Source organism: Solanum tuberosum, unplaced genomic scaffold (genome assembly GCF_000226075.1).
Source record: "Solanum tuberosum cultivar DM 1-3 516 R44 unplaced genomic scaffold, SolTub_3.0 scf00158, whole genome shotgun sequence".
NCBI lineage: Eukaryota > Viridiplantae > Streptophyta > Magnoliopsida > Solanales > Solanaceae > Solanum > Solanum tuberosum.
In genome coordinates this window covers 1,106,820-1,125,610 of record NW_006239083.1, presented here as the reverse complement: position 1 = coordinate 1,125,610, position 18,791 = coordinate 1,106,820, and the positions used below count along the sequence as shown (strand labels likewise).

Genomic DNA, 18,791 nt, shown 5'->3' with positions numbered 1-18,791 from the left:
CATTTTTCTAACACATATATAACACTAGTAATGATACAAAAGACAGTCCGGGCCCACTGCCGCACCATTGGCCACACCAGCAGCTCAGCACGACAACTTTCCGTCTCCATTTTTGACTGATGTCTGCAAATCTATCAACACAAGAGAAAGAGAAGATAAAACCAGCAGGAATTTCTCTATTCTTTCGATTTTCAGCGCTTATTCACCAACCCAAAGATCAACAACTGCATAAAGGGCAACAAAATCACATCCCGCAACTACGCTTTTTTCACAGGTTTCAATTCCCCCTCTTCCGTCTTGCTTTTGAAGAAATTTACTAGACTGAGTAATTAAAAGGAATAAAAAAGACAATTTCTTTTGCTTTTTCGCATACCCATTTTGTCGGTTATTTGTAGGATGTCTAAAATAAAATTGATCTGAATACAGCAGAATTGTTTCATACAGTCGACCTGAACTGATTTAATTGAGACAATTATTATTTGGTGGATAGATATTCTGTCAATAGCTGAAGGGTAAAAAGTTTTGATTTTGCACTTATTTTTGGCTTCTACTGCAGGTGGGGATGTGTTCTCTTTCTGTATTGGAGGTCCAGAGGTTGAAATCTGTGCTTTGACGAAAACCCATTTGCTTATTTTCCGGATTATTTGCTTGTAAATGCAACTTTGTAGATCAATTGCCTCTTGGATATCCCGCATATTGGCTTGCATGGGGTGAGTAACTCGATTCTTCCTTTATATGTGTTTTTCAACTAAAATTTAACTTGATAAAACACTCCGGCGGGGTGTTTGTGTTTTTGTATAGTATTGGTTTGAGATAAGCTTAAATGGAGTAAAGTTCAGCCCCATCTTGAGTTTGGTATTGAGGCGTAATTGTTGTTGTTGTATTTTTGTTCCTGAGGCGAGGCAGGGGTGGATGTAGTATAATACATGTGGTTGTACTCATACCTACTGCCCTCAACTTGAACCATATATGTGTGTTTGTGTGGAAGTGTATGTATATACTATATATTATGCTAAGATTGTAACCATGGTGATAAGGTAGTGGTGGGTATAATTTGTTCTCATTGAACTGAAATTCTAGATCCGCCTCTAGGCGCAAGTGATTTTTATTTTTGGGAAAGAAAAAGCAGACGTTTTGTTATTATTGAAATTAAAAGAATATGAGACTAGGAGTGAAGAGTTGCAATTAAATTTAATACCAACTCTTCAGAATGCTTATCTTAGTTTACTGGGAAAGCTATGTAATTTCAGCAGTTTTTTTGGGTGATTTGGAATCTTAGTACTTGCTTACAGGCTAAGCAAAGTAATAATGGTGCATAAAGCAGGAATGAGCTGGTTCCTTTATCTGTTTCCTTTATTTTCATGCTTTGCATGATATGTTAAGGTGTTTCTTGCTTTGAATGCCACATTCCTCATGTACCTTTCTTGTTTAGCTACTTATGAAAAAAAATTCTCTTGCTCAGCTACAGTGTGAAAAGTTTTTCATCTAGCCATGTGTATTAGGGGTTGTTTATGGATTGAAATGAATGCGTATTTTGAAAGGAAGTCTTTTTGTTCAGTTTTGGTGTATTTTGGAAAATATCTTCGAGTCCTTATTGAGGTGATGATGGAAAAGTTGAAGGAAAAATGCAGATCCCTTTGTAATGTAAGAGGTTACTTTTGTCCTGTCTTATAATTTGGTGCAGAATAGATTGAGGATCTATTTTCTAGATCTGGATAAATTTGAGGATACCATTCTCTTTTTAGCTTTAAGATGCTCAAGCTACTCTTAAGACTTTTTCTGGGGCTAAGATAGATTAGGTTGCCAATGGCCCTATAGCAATTTTTATATAAACAGGTCGCTCTGACCAGTCAAAATACTGTTAATGGGATTATGCTGCTAATCCCTTAACAGCATCTCAAGTTCAATCTGTTTAAGTAACAGGTCCATTAATACTGGTTTCTTGATAAGAACTTATCTGATGCAGTCCATAACTGGATTAAACTTATTAATTCACTCGAAGCCATTGATTTGGTGGCTACATCTCTTTTTCCTTTTCCTGTGAAGATAACTCATTGGGGATGATCATCTCAAAGTCATTTGGATATTGAGATTCATAATGATGGGGATTGGAGAAAGGAGGTGTTCTTCTAATGACTCTCTCGAAGTTTTACCTTTTAATTAAACAGAAGAAGTTGTAGTGAACACTGGTTTAAAATCCATTTAGGTAATAGTTGGAACCACAATGATACATGTTTTAGGGGATGAACTAATCCACTTACTTATTTATAAGTACTTAAGAACATATTATCCAAACTATCATTACAATCTAGGTAATGTTTCCGTGAAAGCCACTAAATATTATTTAAAACATGAACTAGTTAACATCAAAAGTGGGTTAGAATACTTTAAGAGATGATATAACCTATAAAAACAACTTTTAACTCCTCTTTGTAGATGTCCTTTATTAAGGATCAATTGTGAACCTTTATAAGCTGATAATTAGTGAAGGAATTAGAACATTTTAAGAGCCCTAAAGAAATAAAAGTTTTGCAAAGTGAAAATATGGAAATTGGGTGAAAATAGAAAATTGTGTTAACATTCTCTATCTGCCCACTTTGTTCCTATCAACTTTCTTGTCGCGTTGTACTTAACATCAAAAGTTCTTTTATGATATCATTTATGCTAAATGACTTACTGAATGCATAGCTATCTTCAAAGCTACCAAGTTCAAAACAAAATTGCATAACAATCAAATTTTTTCTTAAAAAAATGACTCGGTGAATGCTGTAGACCTTAATTAGCTAGCTGAATAACTGGACAGAGGTCCAGGCTTTTGATAGAGCTTAAAGTCAAATTGTCCATAAAGATCTATTCAATTTAGTCCTGAGGCCCGTCTTGATCTTTTTACGCATCAATATAGTCTTGCATTATTATGGGGTAGCCACTTTATGGGGGTCTCATGTCTTCCTTTCAACAATTTTGCACTCCCCTACAACACAATGTTTGCAGTTCTGCTAAATCCATGTTTCATTCTATTATAACTATATAAGAATAATTTTGTTTTCACATCAGATGCAGCGCTAGACCAGCAAAAGAGACTATCATAATTTCTATAGGCCTAAAGGAGATCAAGTTTTGTACTTTATGGTATTCTGACTTATTTAATTGAATCGATTTAATTTCTGGCTTGGTGTGCGTCAAGCTTAAAGATAGTAAAGGGTGTTGTGCTGAATGCTAATTTGCTTTGAAATCAATACCTAGAATTAATAACTTCTTAATGAAAATGTGGGGATTTTATGAGGAGTACCAATACAGAGTACTAAGAAAGTACAAACGAAGAGTACAACAGAACAAGTGTTTTCCTTCTAGATGTTGAAAGAATACAATAGATTTAACAGTGTAACTTTATCAGATACAACATTTTCCCTACACTGCTACACCACAAAGATAAATTCCTCAAACATCTAGATTTTACATAAGAGATGCTCCGTTTTACCCGAAAAACATCTATTGTTTCTCTCTAGCCAGATATTCCCAGAAAATGCAACTGGTACTGCATTCCAGTAGAGACTCCTTCCCATATTTGATGTCTGATTGTGGCGACTGTTTAAGGCCTGTTTGGCATGATTAGTTGAATCCCAAAAATTCCAGGAAACACATATCATAAACTGTCTGGAGAAATTACAATGGAGAAGTAGGTGATCAACTGATTCACAAGTTTCTTCATGTAGTAAGCATCAACTGCTAATAATAAAACCCAAGTAAAGCAAGCATCATGGATTGTCATGAGTAACACAAGCACCAAGGATTGCAATCTAAGTAAAGCAGGCAACTCTAGTTTCCAGATTATCTTTCATGGCCAGTTTTCAGGATTTCGTACCATTTTCAGCATTGAACTTTATAACATACCTTGACCCAAAATTCTGTACCTCTCCATAGCTAAGAATCAGACAGCTGCTCATCAATCTTGACAGATTCTAGCTTTTGAATTATTTAATTAATATATTTTAGAAGCTATTAACTACTAACTAAGAAAATGGTTAATTATCAGTTTTGCTTAGCTCCTTTAACTTTTGCGCCTGGATTTTAAAGTTCTCAATGTTTGTGATTATTTGTGGAAGCATGGATTCCAGGATTTAAATGTGTGAATGTCATTACTGATTGGTGACTTCGATTTGTGGTTCCTAATGGTTTCTTAATTGTCATTTGTAGCTTATATTTCTAAATTCTCAAATTTGGGTACACCTAATAAGAAAAAAGTCTTATTTGATTGTCCATGGATCTATAGCTGAATCAAATATCAACTATTTTCTAACTATCAGTTACTTTATGGACTCACCATGGCAGTTCAAGTGCTCTTTCAAAGTTGCATAACATTAAATGGGTCATGTCCCATGCTTTACCACTGTTTATGACCTTTCTCTGACCACATGGTAGTTTTGAAATGAATTCCACTTAGAATGTTGAATTTTGTTGGGGCTATCTTATTGTAACTTTTTGCTCCGCTAATCAATTTCAATGGTTATAAACCTGGTTGCAACAGAGCAGAAGTTGTCTTGGATGCTGTATGAATTCTCCTCATGTTGTTTCAGTGGATAAGCCATCTAAAGGACTGAAAGTTCCGAGCAAACGATTGAGGAAAACTAGTTTAAGAGACGACTTTTGGAGCAGTAGTGCATGCGAGATGGAGAATAGCACATTTCCCTCCCAGAGAAGCATCTCATCAATTAGCACATCTAATCCGGCCCTTGATCCTCACAGTAATTCTGGCACCACGAGCAGCACTTCGGAATTTGTAAATCATGGCAAGTGCATACTTTTGTCTCCTTTTATTTTGATGTAAATCATCCTAATTGTTTACTAGTAGCAAGTAAACTTGCATGGGGATCAGCAACGTCTTAGTATTTGTACACAAATACAGCGACATGATTCATGATGACGAATGGGTAAGGTAGATCAGTGTTCAGGGAAGCGTGACGCGGAAAAAAGCAATAAGGCCCCGCTTCACGCTTTAAGCGATGAAGCGCTCACATACTCATTCTAGTCTGTGAAGCGTAGAAGGCTCTCATCGCTTCGCTTCATCGCTTTAAGCGTTGAAGCGCTCGCTTTCCTGAACACTGAGGTAGATAAACCTTACTTTTCTGGGAACACTACCAAAAATGGTTAAATAATTATCTGATAGTTTCTCAACTTCAATTACTTGCTTTCTAGGGTCACCCTTGAACTTTGGCCTGTCTAGAGGCCCCAAACTGCCTCATTTTTTTGGTCATGCCACTGCCTCATTTGGATGGCCAAAAAAGGTCCCTTGTATTAGGATTTTATTGCAAACGTTCCCATTTCATCGAATTTTTACAAAGGGTCGACCCAAAATTTCATAAACACTTGGAATTTCTGTTATTTTCAAAGGGGGTGGGTATCTTGATTAACTTCCATTTTTCTATAAATGGCTTATGGCTTTACTTATCCAGGGGAAAGAATGGCTTATGGGCTTTGCAGAAATCCCATGCACAATTTGAGGCATAAACTGGAGAGACCATATACAAACTTGAAAGCATGATCTTGTGGTGTTCTTTTCATTTTAGCTCAGTTTAAAACTCCTTTCTGTATTTTGTTTATCGTATCATTGAATTAAACATTACCTGGAACAGGTTTACTTCTTTGGAATCAAACGAGGCAACAATGGTGTGGAAATAAAACACCGCAGAAGCGTGCCTCAGTTCGAGAACCCAAATTAAGGTAAGTTTCTCACATCTTTGGAAGTGTAAGCATGAATGGTTCTTTGAGTAAAGGGAAAAATTAACTGATGGAAGAAAGACAAAGGAAAAGGCATGCAGGCCATAGTTTTGATACTGTGTCTCGACTTGGGTGATTTTTGCTGGCAACTGTTTTTTAGGAATTCCTTCGACACAATCCTGAAACAATTTGGTTTTTGAATTAGTAATATCGTGTTACTGCTTTCAACTATCGCGCACTATACTGGATTACATACATTTTTGACAAGTTTATTCTACCACCATAAATTGCAGTGCAGATACAAGTTATGAAACGTTGCTAGGGACCAATAAGCTTTTCCCTCAGCCAATCCCTCTACCGGTAAGTTATCGAATTAGCTAAGATAGTTTTTCTTTACATATTACATGTAGCTAGTTGCTGACTGTCGTGCAATTTATATATCAGGAAATGGTAGACTTTCTTGTTGATGTGTGGGAGCAGGAGGGGCTTTATGATTAAGCAGCCACATAACTCATCATTCTCAGCAACTGCAAATTGTGTTCTGCAAGTTTTTATCACATTAATTTGATATTTTATAAGGACTTCTAAAATAATAAAATAAAAAATGATATCCAAAAGTTAAATGAATTTTTTTTTATTTTTATTAGTTTATATATTAAATTTTTAAAAAGAAAATCAAATAAATGCATGGATAAAAGCTTTTCTAATTTCTATTCGAACCTAAAGATTGGGAATTGTTCATACATTGGGAATGAGTCTCAAAGCTGTGAGTCAACATTGCTCGAACCTAAAGCTTGTTGTATTAAAAAAGTGTCTACTCATTGGGGATCAAGGAATTGCGAATCTCTTTCGTTCAGCTGCTCATGTTTTAACAAAGTTAAATCTCAAAGATATTAAACATCATCGACACCTCTCTAGATATTATTTCACATTATGGATCTGCACTGACAAATCTAGCTTTTGGTGGTCTTGAAGAAGTAAAAGAGAAGGGTTTCTGGGTCCAGGGATCTGGTCAGCATCTGCATGACCTTAAATCTGAAGCTGTTTTGCATCTGAAAAAGTAATGTCCTTTCAGATAATGGATTGATTGCTTGTGTCAAAGCTTCAGGTTCACTTAACGAACTCGATGTTTCCAAGTGCAGAATCACCGATTATGGGATCACAACTTTGGTCTGTTCTACACAGCTTCATTTGTGGATCCTCTCATTGTCCGATTGCCTTTTGTTGTCGGACAAATCAGTTTCAACCATAGTTGAGAGCTGCACTGGGAATCTCTGAAGTCTCTGATCGTAGATGGTTGCAGGCATGTTACTGATGCAACCTTAGTAAAAATTTCAAACTATTTATGGTTGCTTAATGAACCCGATGTTTCCAATTGTGGAATCACTGATCATCCAGTTGCCCTTTGGTGTCGGACAACAACTTACCCTTCTTGCTAAATTTGGTGTTGGGTTCGAAAGTGATTAGGGCGTAATGCGGAAGCTTACAATTGTATATCATATGGTTGATAAGTCAGATGATAAACTTATACTAAAAATTAAAACATTATTATATGATTTGACCAATTGACCTATATATTTAAAAACTAATACTCCCTCCGTTTCACAAAAAATGACCTGGTTTGACTTGGCACGGAGTTTAAGTAAATAAAGAAGACTTTTGAATCTTGTGGTCCTAAATTAAAGTTATGTCAAATGTACAAAATTGTCCTTAATCTTGTGGTCTTAAACATGTCACGTGGAAATCAAAAAGTAAAATGTTACCAAAAAAGGAAAGATGTCATTCTTTTTTGAAACTGACTAAAAAGGAAAGGAGGTCATTCTTTGTGAAATGGAGGGAGTAAAAAGACATTAAAAATATAGAGAGTAAAATTTCCCATAAACAAAACTCTTTAGTGACTACAATGTGGATACTATTGTGTATTTTGATATGAGAAGAGGAGTCTTCAATTTATAGGATTCCAAACATTTCCCCTAAGGAAGGAATAACCCAAATATGGAAGAAAAATATATTTTTTTTTCAGGAAAAGTAAAAACATTTATGATAATGTTTTGTCTTTAATTATAGGAAAAAAAAAACTTCAAATGAGGTAAGAAAATCAGGGCAAAACCCTAACAAATATTCCCTTTTGGCTGGATTAATTTTCTTGACAAAATTTGATCCACCTTCTTCACTGCATGATAATTTTTGTTCTTCACATAGTCTTCATCACTGTTGTTTCCATGGTTAAAAATAAGATTTAAAATATATGGGTTAAAAATAGTGTAAAAATATTTCAATTTTATTTTTAAAAATTGTAGCAATAAGAATGTTGAAAATATGATTTAAAACTTCTTCTCCACATGTAGCTAGATAAAAAATTTCATTATCATCAAATTGATTACAATTGATTTGAAACAATCTTGAGCCTGTCTTCAACCTCAATGAACCATAGGACCATCGGACCATGGAATCTTTGGATCATGTGCTCTGATGCCACTTGTTGAGTTTAAAAGTGATTAGGGCATAATGCGAAAACTTACAATTGCATATCATATGATTGATAAATCAGATGACAAAAATTTATACTAAAAATCAAAATATTATTATATGATTTGACTAATTGGCCTACATATTTAAAAACTAATAAAAAGACATTAAAAATGTAGAGAGTAAAATCTCTCATAAACAAAACTCTTTATTGAATACATTGTGGATGCTATTGTGTTTTTTGATAGGAGAAGGGGGAACTTCAATTTATAGGATTCCAAACATTTCCCCTAAGGAAGGAATAACCCAAATATGAAAGAAAAATATATTTCCTTTCAAGAAAAGTAAAAACATTTATGATAATGTTTTGTCTTTTCTTATAGGAAAAAATAAACTTCAAATAAGGTAAGAAAATCAGGGCAAAACCCTAATATTTGGTTCAAGACCTTGAGAGCTTGAACATACAACATTGTCCCGGAATCATCTCTACTACTGTTGATGCACTTGTAGAGAAACACCCTGGCTATGATATCCTTTTCTAAGTAGGTTGTGGCTTAGACCCCGTGCAATTTACAAGTTGGTCACTGTGAAATTTTCTTGTGGTTACATGTTGTTTTTGGGTCTAGCAACTTGAGTTTTCTTCTGTTCAGTATTTTTTCGACGAATGTGGCTTGGTTCTTTATACAATTATGGGATAACTGATTCCTATTCTTGAATGACTATTAATGTGTCACTATTCCTAATCCAATCCCTTCAAGACCGTTTAGGCTCATTCAATAGCATTGAGTACCACATATTGACAATTGAATGATATTCTTCATGATCATAACCCCTATTTTATTACCTAACAATCATTGTAGTATTCTTCTTTTGAGAGAGGAGATTAAGAGAAATTCCCCCTTTTGTATTCTTATATATCCTAGTATGTTGGGTTTTCTTTGGGTGTATCTTCATTAGTTTCTGGTTCTTAGTTTTATAGTAGAAGAACTTGTTGAATCCTAGGAATACACCTATATTTAGTGAAATATCCTTAATGATAGTTTTTGACACGCCTCAAGCTATGATGATTTCCTACAAAAGTTTGTGGTGAAGAATTATCAATGAGAATGTCAAACACTTTATTGGTAGCTTCTTGAATGAAGGTGTTATTAGGATTTTTGTCATAATTCTCTGAGAATACACATGCTGGGTTTTTTGGATGGGAGAGACTTATGTATGATTCTAGCTCCTTTTGTTTATAGTTTTTAGCTTCTATTATTGCAACAAAAATGCAACATCCTTTATTATATACAATAAAAAAGAAAAAGAAAGCAACAAAAAATGAAATCTAAGTGAAAATTGCAAATGAAATAATAGATATATGAATTATAGACCTTTAATTAGAAAGATACATACAAGCACCAAAACGAAATATAAGTCTGCTATCTGAAGGTATTGTAATATATGGCAAGAGATGAAAATAAGAGAGAGTTGAGGATGATGATGATTTAACTTGATATATAATACTATCAAATTAAAATATTTAATAATGTATCGATGACAATTCAATAAACCTTTTGATTTTCAGTGAAAATTTAACGCTTCTTGTAGTTGGTTTCTATACAATCCTTTTAATACTAAATCATGCAATTTACTCCAACTTCCCATATATATATATATAAAAATAAAATTGTAAATTTTACAACATTTTGATTTAGTGTAGGAGTAAAATGCTAATTCAATTTTGCATTTTGGAGCTCCACACTTTTAATATAAAATGATATGATATGTGAATGCTGAAATAATGTATAAGTGAATTTTTTTGTGTGTGTTGAGTTCAATAATTGAATTGAATCATGTTAATTTTATTAATTTTATTTGGTCCATGTTAAGTTCTGACCCAAATTAATAATAACAAATAAATTTATAGTTATTATTTAAAAAAAATATGTTTTCTTTTTATAACATCAATTTGACATTTTGTAAGGACTTAAATACAAAATGATATCTGAAAGTCGGTAACTAATGTATAATGAAAAATAAATTTGTATGTTAGATTGGTTACTTGATGCACATTCAATAATAAGTCCCAACCCGGCCCTTATAAATTGGTCCTCCTTCTTCCCCCCTAGGGTTTTCATATATTTCTCCAAAACTTTCCGCCGCCGCCGATTGTGGTAACATAAGGCTAAGATAAGGAGGTAGAAATCTATTTTCAGCGAATGCTTCTTCTCTCTTCACGATAATGTCTTCAGGTATGTTACGTTTCTATAACTTCAATTTGAATTAAGAAGATGAGAAAATTCATGTAAAGACTAAAAAAATTGATATCCTTCCTTATATATATCTAGTAGCAATAATAAGAAAAAAATTATTATTTTCCAAAGTTGTGATTCTAATCGATCCATCTCATAACTGATAATAAATCACGCTTTATTATATAAAAATGATTATTCTTTTAATGAGCATGAGATAATTTATTATGATTAATGCCGGTTTAACATTATCAAATAATTCAGTTCATGCTCGTGATAAAAAAAAAGGTTCAAGAACAAGAATGTAACTTCAAAGTTTAAGTTTTTGAATGATTCCTAAATTTGTCAAGATATGAACAAATAGTTTATCTATAGGAATAAGCATTTAGAAATCACTTATGTGAGGGTGAAGTGTAAGCTGCTTCAAGGATAATGATATACATACCGATTCTTTACGCACTCATGATTTTAGGAGGTGTTCACGACTGAAACAAACTCAACCTTGAGAACTGTAGACGATTAAGGGTTAGTTGCGTGACTTGTATTATCTAGGTATACAACAAAGTTTGACGGTTCAAATATATCACATCTACCAATAAATCGAGTGCATCCGGTATGAGTTCACTACTGAAAGTTCAAAGGAAACCTACGTATCCAAATGCAATTAATCTTTGCTTGTAATCATACACTTGTCCATATTCCTATTTCATATAGTCATTCCCCATTAATGTGGGGAATTGCTCAGTTTTAAAAAGTGTGAATGAGAAATGAAGTGACTTTTTCGAAAGGTTGTGACTTTTTTGATAAGGCACAATTATAAACACTACTATCATTTTATTCTTAACAGAGGGGTTTCCTTTCATTTTTTAACTACAATTTTTTTGATTTTCTACTTTTTTTATTCTTCATAAAAACTCAAGTGTGATTTACATTTGTTGAGTGAGTAGTTTGACGTCCAACAAAATTTGAGGTATCACTATTCTGGTGAACTAAATCGTTATATCCTATGGGATATATTCCATAACCTAGAATGGTTGAGGGAAATAATTTTCTTTAGAATACACTGTGAATTTAGTAGGCTTGATTTTTCAATATTTTTCGTTCTTTCTATCTTTTATTATTTCGTTAATAGTGTTTAATGTTCATATTATATTGAATACAGATTTGAGCCAAATAACAGGGAGAGCAAGAAAGAGAGAAAATCGAACTGAAAATGAGGAAGAAGTGATAGAAGGTATTTTCAATGTCTTTCTTTCAAAGATTTTTTTTTATATATTCTTAATTCATAGGTAGTATGAAAGGAATATTGTGATAGGTTGAACACTAGAAACATTGAAAATATAAGTTGTGCATTTGTTTCTTTACAATTACGGGTTCATATTGAATTTACTATAGGAATGAATTACAAAGTCATGCCAATTGAATTTGAAGAAACCTTACCCCTAGAACAAGAACCAAGTTCTTGTATATTTGCCTATGACAGAACACTTTAACAGCCACACAATACTTTTTGTTAAAACCTTCCTCACTCAAGGAAGGAAAAACCTTATTTTATTATTTAACAACTATGTCACGATTACAGCTCAATAATCAATAACCTCAAAAAAACTCTCGACTAACTATAGTCGACTAACTCTACTCTCCAAGAGGCCAAACCCACCTCTTGTTACAAACCTCTCAATAACTCAACTCTACAAGAAGCCAAACCCACTTCTTGTACAAAAGATCTATGACAATGATTCTAACTATGAATCAAAAACACTTTTCTCACACAAGAAATTCTAACTATAGAACTTCTTGAATTCTATTCCTAAGAACTCTCAATTTAGTAGGCTTTTGCGTATTTTCTCACTCTTTCTTCCTCTTGTTTATCGATTCTGCAAAAGACAATTTGTCCCGTCTGCTTTGACATCTTTTTATAGAGTTGGAAGATTAGTGTCTGATGTGTACAAGGAAACGAAATAAAGTTGTGTACGAAAAGGATTTATTTTGACCTTTTATTACAAATCCTGTTAGTACACAACTTCCTCTTTTATTTGTTCCCTTCTTTAGCTCTGCTTTCTTGCTTTAAAGTTTTCCTTCTTTGACTCTTTTTTTTGAACTCCTTTTGAAATCGGATTGCATATCAAGATGTGTCTACCATCAAAACTTCATAAATCATCATTTCCCCCTTTTTTGATGATGACAAATCATCTACTCCTATTTTCTCGTACAAATCCATTATACACAATGCACACGACTGTTATATGTACAAGACTAATATATAATACTAACTTCCCCCTTTTGGCATATCAAAAAGAAGCAAACAGAATGAACAAAGCTAACCAAAACTCAAAGCTCTGAAAGAGCAACATCACACAGATCACAACCAGATGACTCTAGGCAAATGAAAGCATCAATCTATAAACATAGGCAATATGCAGAAACACAGGAAACAGAGAATCCAAGATACATCAACATTTTAAGCTCATGCAGAGCCCCACAAAAATATTCAGTCTAAGCAAAATCACAAAACAAGCATAACAAAGGTCGTTAGTTCAAAGAAACATAAGAAGCTGGAGCAGACAACATGAGTCAAGAGAAAGAACGGTTGAGGTTTGGAGGATAGGATGAAGAAGAAGCAAGCAACTGGAGGACCCGGTCCACTCGAGCGTTGTTATCAAGTTGCTGCTGTACCAACTGATCTTTGAATCTCCCAACCTCTTCTTTAGACGTAGTTAGCTCAGTTCGCAAGGACATATTCTCATTCTATAAAGTCTCACACTGGTCCCTTGCAGCCTGCAGATCCTTGAGTAAACAAGTGACAGGGCCAGACGCCCTTGGAGAGGCAATGGGAACTTGCGCAGGGTCAGCAATCAATCCACACTCAGCAGGAGTAGACTGAGTGAACATATCGGCAAGCGTTAAGGCTCGCCCCTCACCCAATGGGACAACAAATACAGTGAACACTCTCGTGAGAAAATTTCCAAATGCCAACTGGTGAGAACCAGGTTGTGGATCAACGACTCTGGCCATATGTTTGATCATAAGACTCGGCCAATCGACGGGCTCCTTTCTTTCTAAGGCATTGGCAATTCCCATGTCACGAAAATATGCTATATGCCGCCTATGTCCCCTAGGTAACACCCCTTTATGAACCAGTTCGAACAACAATTTATGCACATGTGCTATCTCACCTTTCAATACCTTCCTAGCCTTGGAGGTAACCCTTCCTTGGGAATATTTGGTTGGGAGAATACACTGCTCATCTGTTGCCCAAACATATTCAGCAAGTCCAACATAGGGTATACATAGAATCTCCCCAAGTCGACTACGATCAAAAACCAACTCCACCCTTTTCACAATGGATGTCACCACATTTTCTTCCAAAACCTTTAGATTTATTTGTATAAAATTCCACAACTTCCTTTTCGTGTACCAGCAATTCAGTATCAAGAAATAAATCCCCCCACCCCTGAAAGTTAAGCAACTCATATACCCTTTTTACCACATATATTGAGAGAATATCCGGGTGAAAAGTTCTACCCCTAAGAACAAGTTTAGTTCTGAAATACTTTTCTTTTCCCATTTCCAAGAATTTTTTCATGTTTTTACTTGCCTTTTTCGACTGGGAATGGGCTCCAGAAGGGTTAGATGCAGAGATATCATCAGACTCAGAATCAAGAATGACCGGCGATGAAGATGGTGGAACGGGGGACTTACCCAGACGACGATATTTAGCCCTTGACTTCGCACCCTCTTGCAGTTGGGCCTGACTCGCACTACGAGTAAGTGGTGTGCGAAAGGGTTTCTGTTTGACTGCAATGTGCTTGCGTGGTCGTTTTGGTTTCTGAGGATGTAGAACACTGAGGGGAACATCATCAAGATCTTGTTCGAGTGGGTGAGTGGGTAGTGATGGAGGAGAAGTGGTGACGATAGTGGAAATAGGGGTTTCGATTGGTGACAGTGGTGGAGAAAAATGGCTATTAGGGGTTGGGGTTTATGATAGTGGGGATAATGGAGATGAAGTGAAGGGTTTGCCGGAGGCGTATGTTGGCAATGGTGACTGTGGGAAAACGAGGACGGGATCAGTGGGAATTGAGTCATGGGGTAGTGAGGTGATGAAGGTGTCTGTGGAATGATTTTCTTCCCCCTGAGACTGTGCATTGGGGGATGTTAGCATCGAACGGGATCCCGTCGACTCAGAGGAGCTCTCATCGTCGGAGTAGGCAACAAGGTGATTAGCTATGGGAGAAAATTTGGGATTTTCTTGGAGACAACTTTGATTTTTTGGGGGTTTTGTGATTTGTGAGGGATGAAGTGTTAGAATAGTCTTTTGAGAGGAAAATATTGGGAAGGAGAAAGTAATTATAAGGGTCTGACATTGATTAGTGACGGTTTAGGTTTTCTTCAGAGGTGACTTATGGGAAAAGATAAAAGCATGTACAATTTTGTAGGAACTTTCCCGCGTAGGATATGAAAAAGAAGTGTGGACCAAGTGTCTTATGCATTTTGATAGTTGACAATGTTAACTATAAATGTGTATTGCATAGATAATTATTAAGTGGGATGAGATGCATACCTGCTATTCTGAGAACCCGGTTCTAGTCACGTCAGCATTCTTGCTCATAGTCATGAGAGATAATGAGTAATGTCATTTAAAACAGGTCCATAGGTTGTGTCCTTTTGATGTATACCTAAAAAAGTACCATGATGAGTAAAGGAGAGCAGGTTCAAAGTTTACAACCTGTATCAAAAGAAAGGAGAAAGAAAGATTTATCAGTCTTGAAATACGAGTCCTAGAGCGAGACGATTTTTCTGGAATGATTCTCTTCCTAGTGCTTTGGTGAAGATATCAGCGATCTGGTCCTAAGTCTTGCAGAATGTCATCATAATGAGCCCTTTTTCAACATTATCCCGAAGGAAGTGATGCCGAATGTCTATATGTTTGGTGCGTTTGTGTGGGATCGGGTTCTTAGCCATGTTCATAGCACTGGTATTGTCACATCTGATGGGAATGCACCCAGTCTTGATGCCAAAGTCTTCAAGCTGCTGTTTTATCCAGAGGAGTTGAGCACAACAAGAAGCAGCAGCTACGTATTCTGCTTCAGCGGTAGAAAGAGCTACAGAGTTTTGCTTCCTAGTTGCCCAGGATATCAAACATGGTCCTAAGAAGTGTGCCATTCCAGAAGTACTTTTCCTGTCTACCAAATAACCTGCATAGTCTGTGTCTGCGAACCCGACTAAATCGAATGAGTCTCCAGCTGGATACCATAGAACCAGGTTCACTGTGCCTTTAAGATATCACAGAATTCTTTTTACAACCTTTAGATGAGATTCCTTAGGACAAAACTGAAATCGTGCACATAAGCCAACGCTGAACACAATATCAGGTATGCTAGCAGTTAAGTATAGGAGTGATCCGATCATCCCTCTGTACTTTGTATCATTTATTGGAGAACCAGGTTCATCTTTGTCAAGTTTTGTTGTTGTGCCAATAGGCGTGTCATTTGTTTTGGCTTCATTCATATCATATTTCTTTAGCAATTCTTTGATGTATTTCTGTTGATGAATGGATGTACCTGTTGGGGTTTGTTTAATTTGGAGTCCTAGGAAGAAGTTTAGTTCACCCATCATACTCATCTCAAATCCGCTATTCATTAGTTGAGCAAATTCAACTCCTAGTACTTCATCAGTTCCTCCAAATATGATATCATCAATATAAACCTGAACTATAAATAGATCTTTACCTTGCTTTCGAAGAAACAATGTATTGTCTATTTTCCCTCTAGAGTAACCGTGTGTGAGAAGGAACGTGGACAATCGATCGTACCATGCTCTTGGTGCTTGCTTCAACCCATACAGTGCTTTATCTAGCTTGTATACATATTCAGGGTGTTCAAGATCTTCAAAGCCAGGAGGTTATTTCACATATACCTCTTCTTGCAGATAACCATTTAAAAAGGCACTTTTAACATCCATCTGATAAAGCTTGAATTCCATGTGAGGAGCATATGATATCAACATTCTAATTGCCTCCATTCTTGCTACGGGAGCAAAAGTTTCATCATAGTCTATTCCTTCTTCTTGATTATATCCCTGCACGACTAGTCTGGCTTTGTTGCGTGTGACCTGCCCTTGTTTGTCAAGTTTATTTCTGAAAACCCATCTTGTTCCTATCACTGTTCTGTTTGAGGTCGTGGAACTAGATTCCATACTCTGCTTCGTTCAAACTGATTCAGTTCTTCTTGCATAGCAGTAATCCAGTCAGGATCCAACAATGCCTCTTTTATATTCTTTGGTTCAATTAAGGATACATAAGCTGAGAATGCACACATGTTTCATAATTTGGATCTTGTATGGATTCCTGAATCTAGAGGAGTGAGAATATTTTGGATAGGGTGTGAGCTTTGGTGTTTTCAGTTGTGAGGTTGATTTTCATGGGTGCTTTCAGAGGAAGGGGGACCTGATTCAATAATATTTTCATCTTCTGTCACAGGTGTTTTTTTGAGGGAATATGGGATCTGGCTCATTGATTTTTGATTATGATGGGTTTGTCATTCCTATTTCGTTTTGATCATCCTCTGAATTCTCTTCTATTGAGTTATTTCCTTCATCAAAGATAACATGGATGCTTTCCTCCATACGATTTGTTCTTTTGTTAAGTACTTTGTAGGCTTTACTTTGTGGTGAATATCCGAGAAAAATTCCTTCATCACTTTTGGCATCGAATTTTCCTAAGATATCTTTGTCATTGTTATGTATATAGCAGGTGCACCCAAAGGCTCTAAGATGTGTTAAGTTTGGCTTTCTTCCCTTCAGCAATTCATATGGAGTCTTGTTTAACACCGACCTGATCATACACCTATTTATAAGATAGCATGCCGTGTTTACGGCCTCAGCCCAGTAGGTTTTTGGAAGTTTGCTTGAGATCAGCATGGTTCTTGCGACATCTTCGAGTGTTCTATTTTTACGTTCAACTACACCGTTTTGCTGTGGTGTTCTAGGTGCTGAAAAGTTATGCTCAACACCGTTTGTGGCACAGAATTCCATGACTTTTGAGTTTTCAAACTCTAGTCCATGATCGGAGCGGATGCTAGTGATTTCCTTGTTGAATTTCTTCTGGACCAGTTTTGCGAAGATTTCGAATATGGTATATGTCTCATCTTTTGTTGCAAGGAATAATGTCCATGTGAATCTTGAGTAGTCGTCTACAATTACGAATACATACCTTTTGCCTCCTCTACTTTGTACACGCATCGGCCCACATAAATCCATGTGAAGTAGTTCTAGTGGCCTGGTAGTGCTAACCATCAATTTAGGTTTGAATGAGGATATTACTTGTTTCCCTCGAATACATGTTCCACATACCTTATCATAATTAAAGCTTTTGGTTGGAAGCCCTCAAACTAGATCCTTGGATATGAGTTTGTTTATTGTCGAAAGACTGATGTGTCCCATCCTTTTGTGCCAGAGAATAGACCAATCAGTGACTGCGCTGAGACACTTGAGTGTATTTTCCTTAGGATTCATGATATTTGTCTTATACACATTCTTATGCCTTTTTCCTAAAAGAACCAGTTTCCCGGAAGCTGAGTTTGTCACCTTACATTCTTTAGCTGTGAAGAGCACACTAATTCCTTTGTCGCACATTTTGAGATACGCTAAGCAGATTATGTTGTAGTCCCTTCACATAGTACACATTGTCAATTGCATGAGTATGCATTGATTCAACCTGTCCAATTCCTTGTATTTCTCCATTTTTTTCGTTTCCAAAGGCCACGTTTTCGCCTTTGAAGTTTCTCAGTGAGAGAAAGTTACTTTTGTCCCCAGTCATGTACCTGGAGCACGTGCTGTCCAGGTACCATTGCTTCAGCTCTTTCCTCACTAATCCCTGCAATTAACAGTTATGAGTTAGTTTTGGGTACCTAGATCCACTTGGGTCCCTTTTTATTAGAAAAAAGATGAATAAGATTCTTCTTAGCCTATCTAGGGAGGGGTTTGGTGTTAGGAATTTTTTCTGTAACTCTCTTGGGATGTGGCTTTCTTAAGTAGGTTAGATTATTTTCATAAGCAGTTAATTTCCTATGACAATCGTAACTTTTATGCCCAGTAAATCCGCAATGCACGCATAGACAATCTATGTTGGGATTTTTTACTTGGGAATTTTTGTCGAAACCTATTCCATGTTTTGTAGAGGTTTGACTCTTGTGAATATTATCGAGTAGTATGGAGGACCTGGCCCATCTCATACTATTTTCTGCTTCAGCTTTAGACATATGAAGTTCTTTGTTCAGTTCTTCATTCCTCTTAGTCATGGAATCTAAGTTTTTATTTAGCTCTGTTATTTTGCTTAAAAGGCGGTGATTTTGTTTTTCAAGATTCTCATTTTCT

General features: G+C 35.8%; 1 protein-coding gene across 5 annotated transcripts; it reads left to right on the top strand.

Moving 5' to 3' along the window:
- Positions 1-91: 91 nt before the first annotated feature.
- LOC102587303 (uncharacterized) lies at positions 92-6,361 on the top strand. 5 transcript variants are annotated; one of them, XM_006353627.2, is made up of 6 exons: positions 92-274; positions 557-710; positions 4,531-4,787; positions 5,631-5,718; positions 6,009-6,075; positions 6,160-6,361. In XM_006353627.2, the coding sequence occupies exons 2-6, from the start codon at positions 655-657 to the stop codon at positions 6,211-6,213; spliced, it is 522 nt and encodes a 173-aa protein (XP_006353689.1). In that variant the 5' UTR covers positions 92-274; positions 557-654; the 3' UTR covers positions 6,214-6,361. The 5 variants fall into 5 exon arrangements, with proteins under 5 accessions (XP_006353689.1, XP_006353690.1, XP_015166925.1 ...); XM_006353628.2 differs by having other exon boundaries at positions 94-274; positions 4,526-4,787; positions 6,160-6,324; XM_015311439.1 differs by having other exon boundaries at positions 96-274; positions 4,575-4,787; positions 6,160-6,324.
- The last annotated feature ends 12,430 nt before the right edge of the window (positions 6,362-18,791 follow it).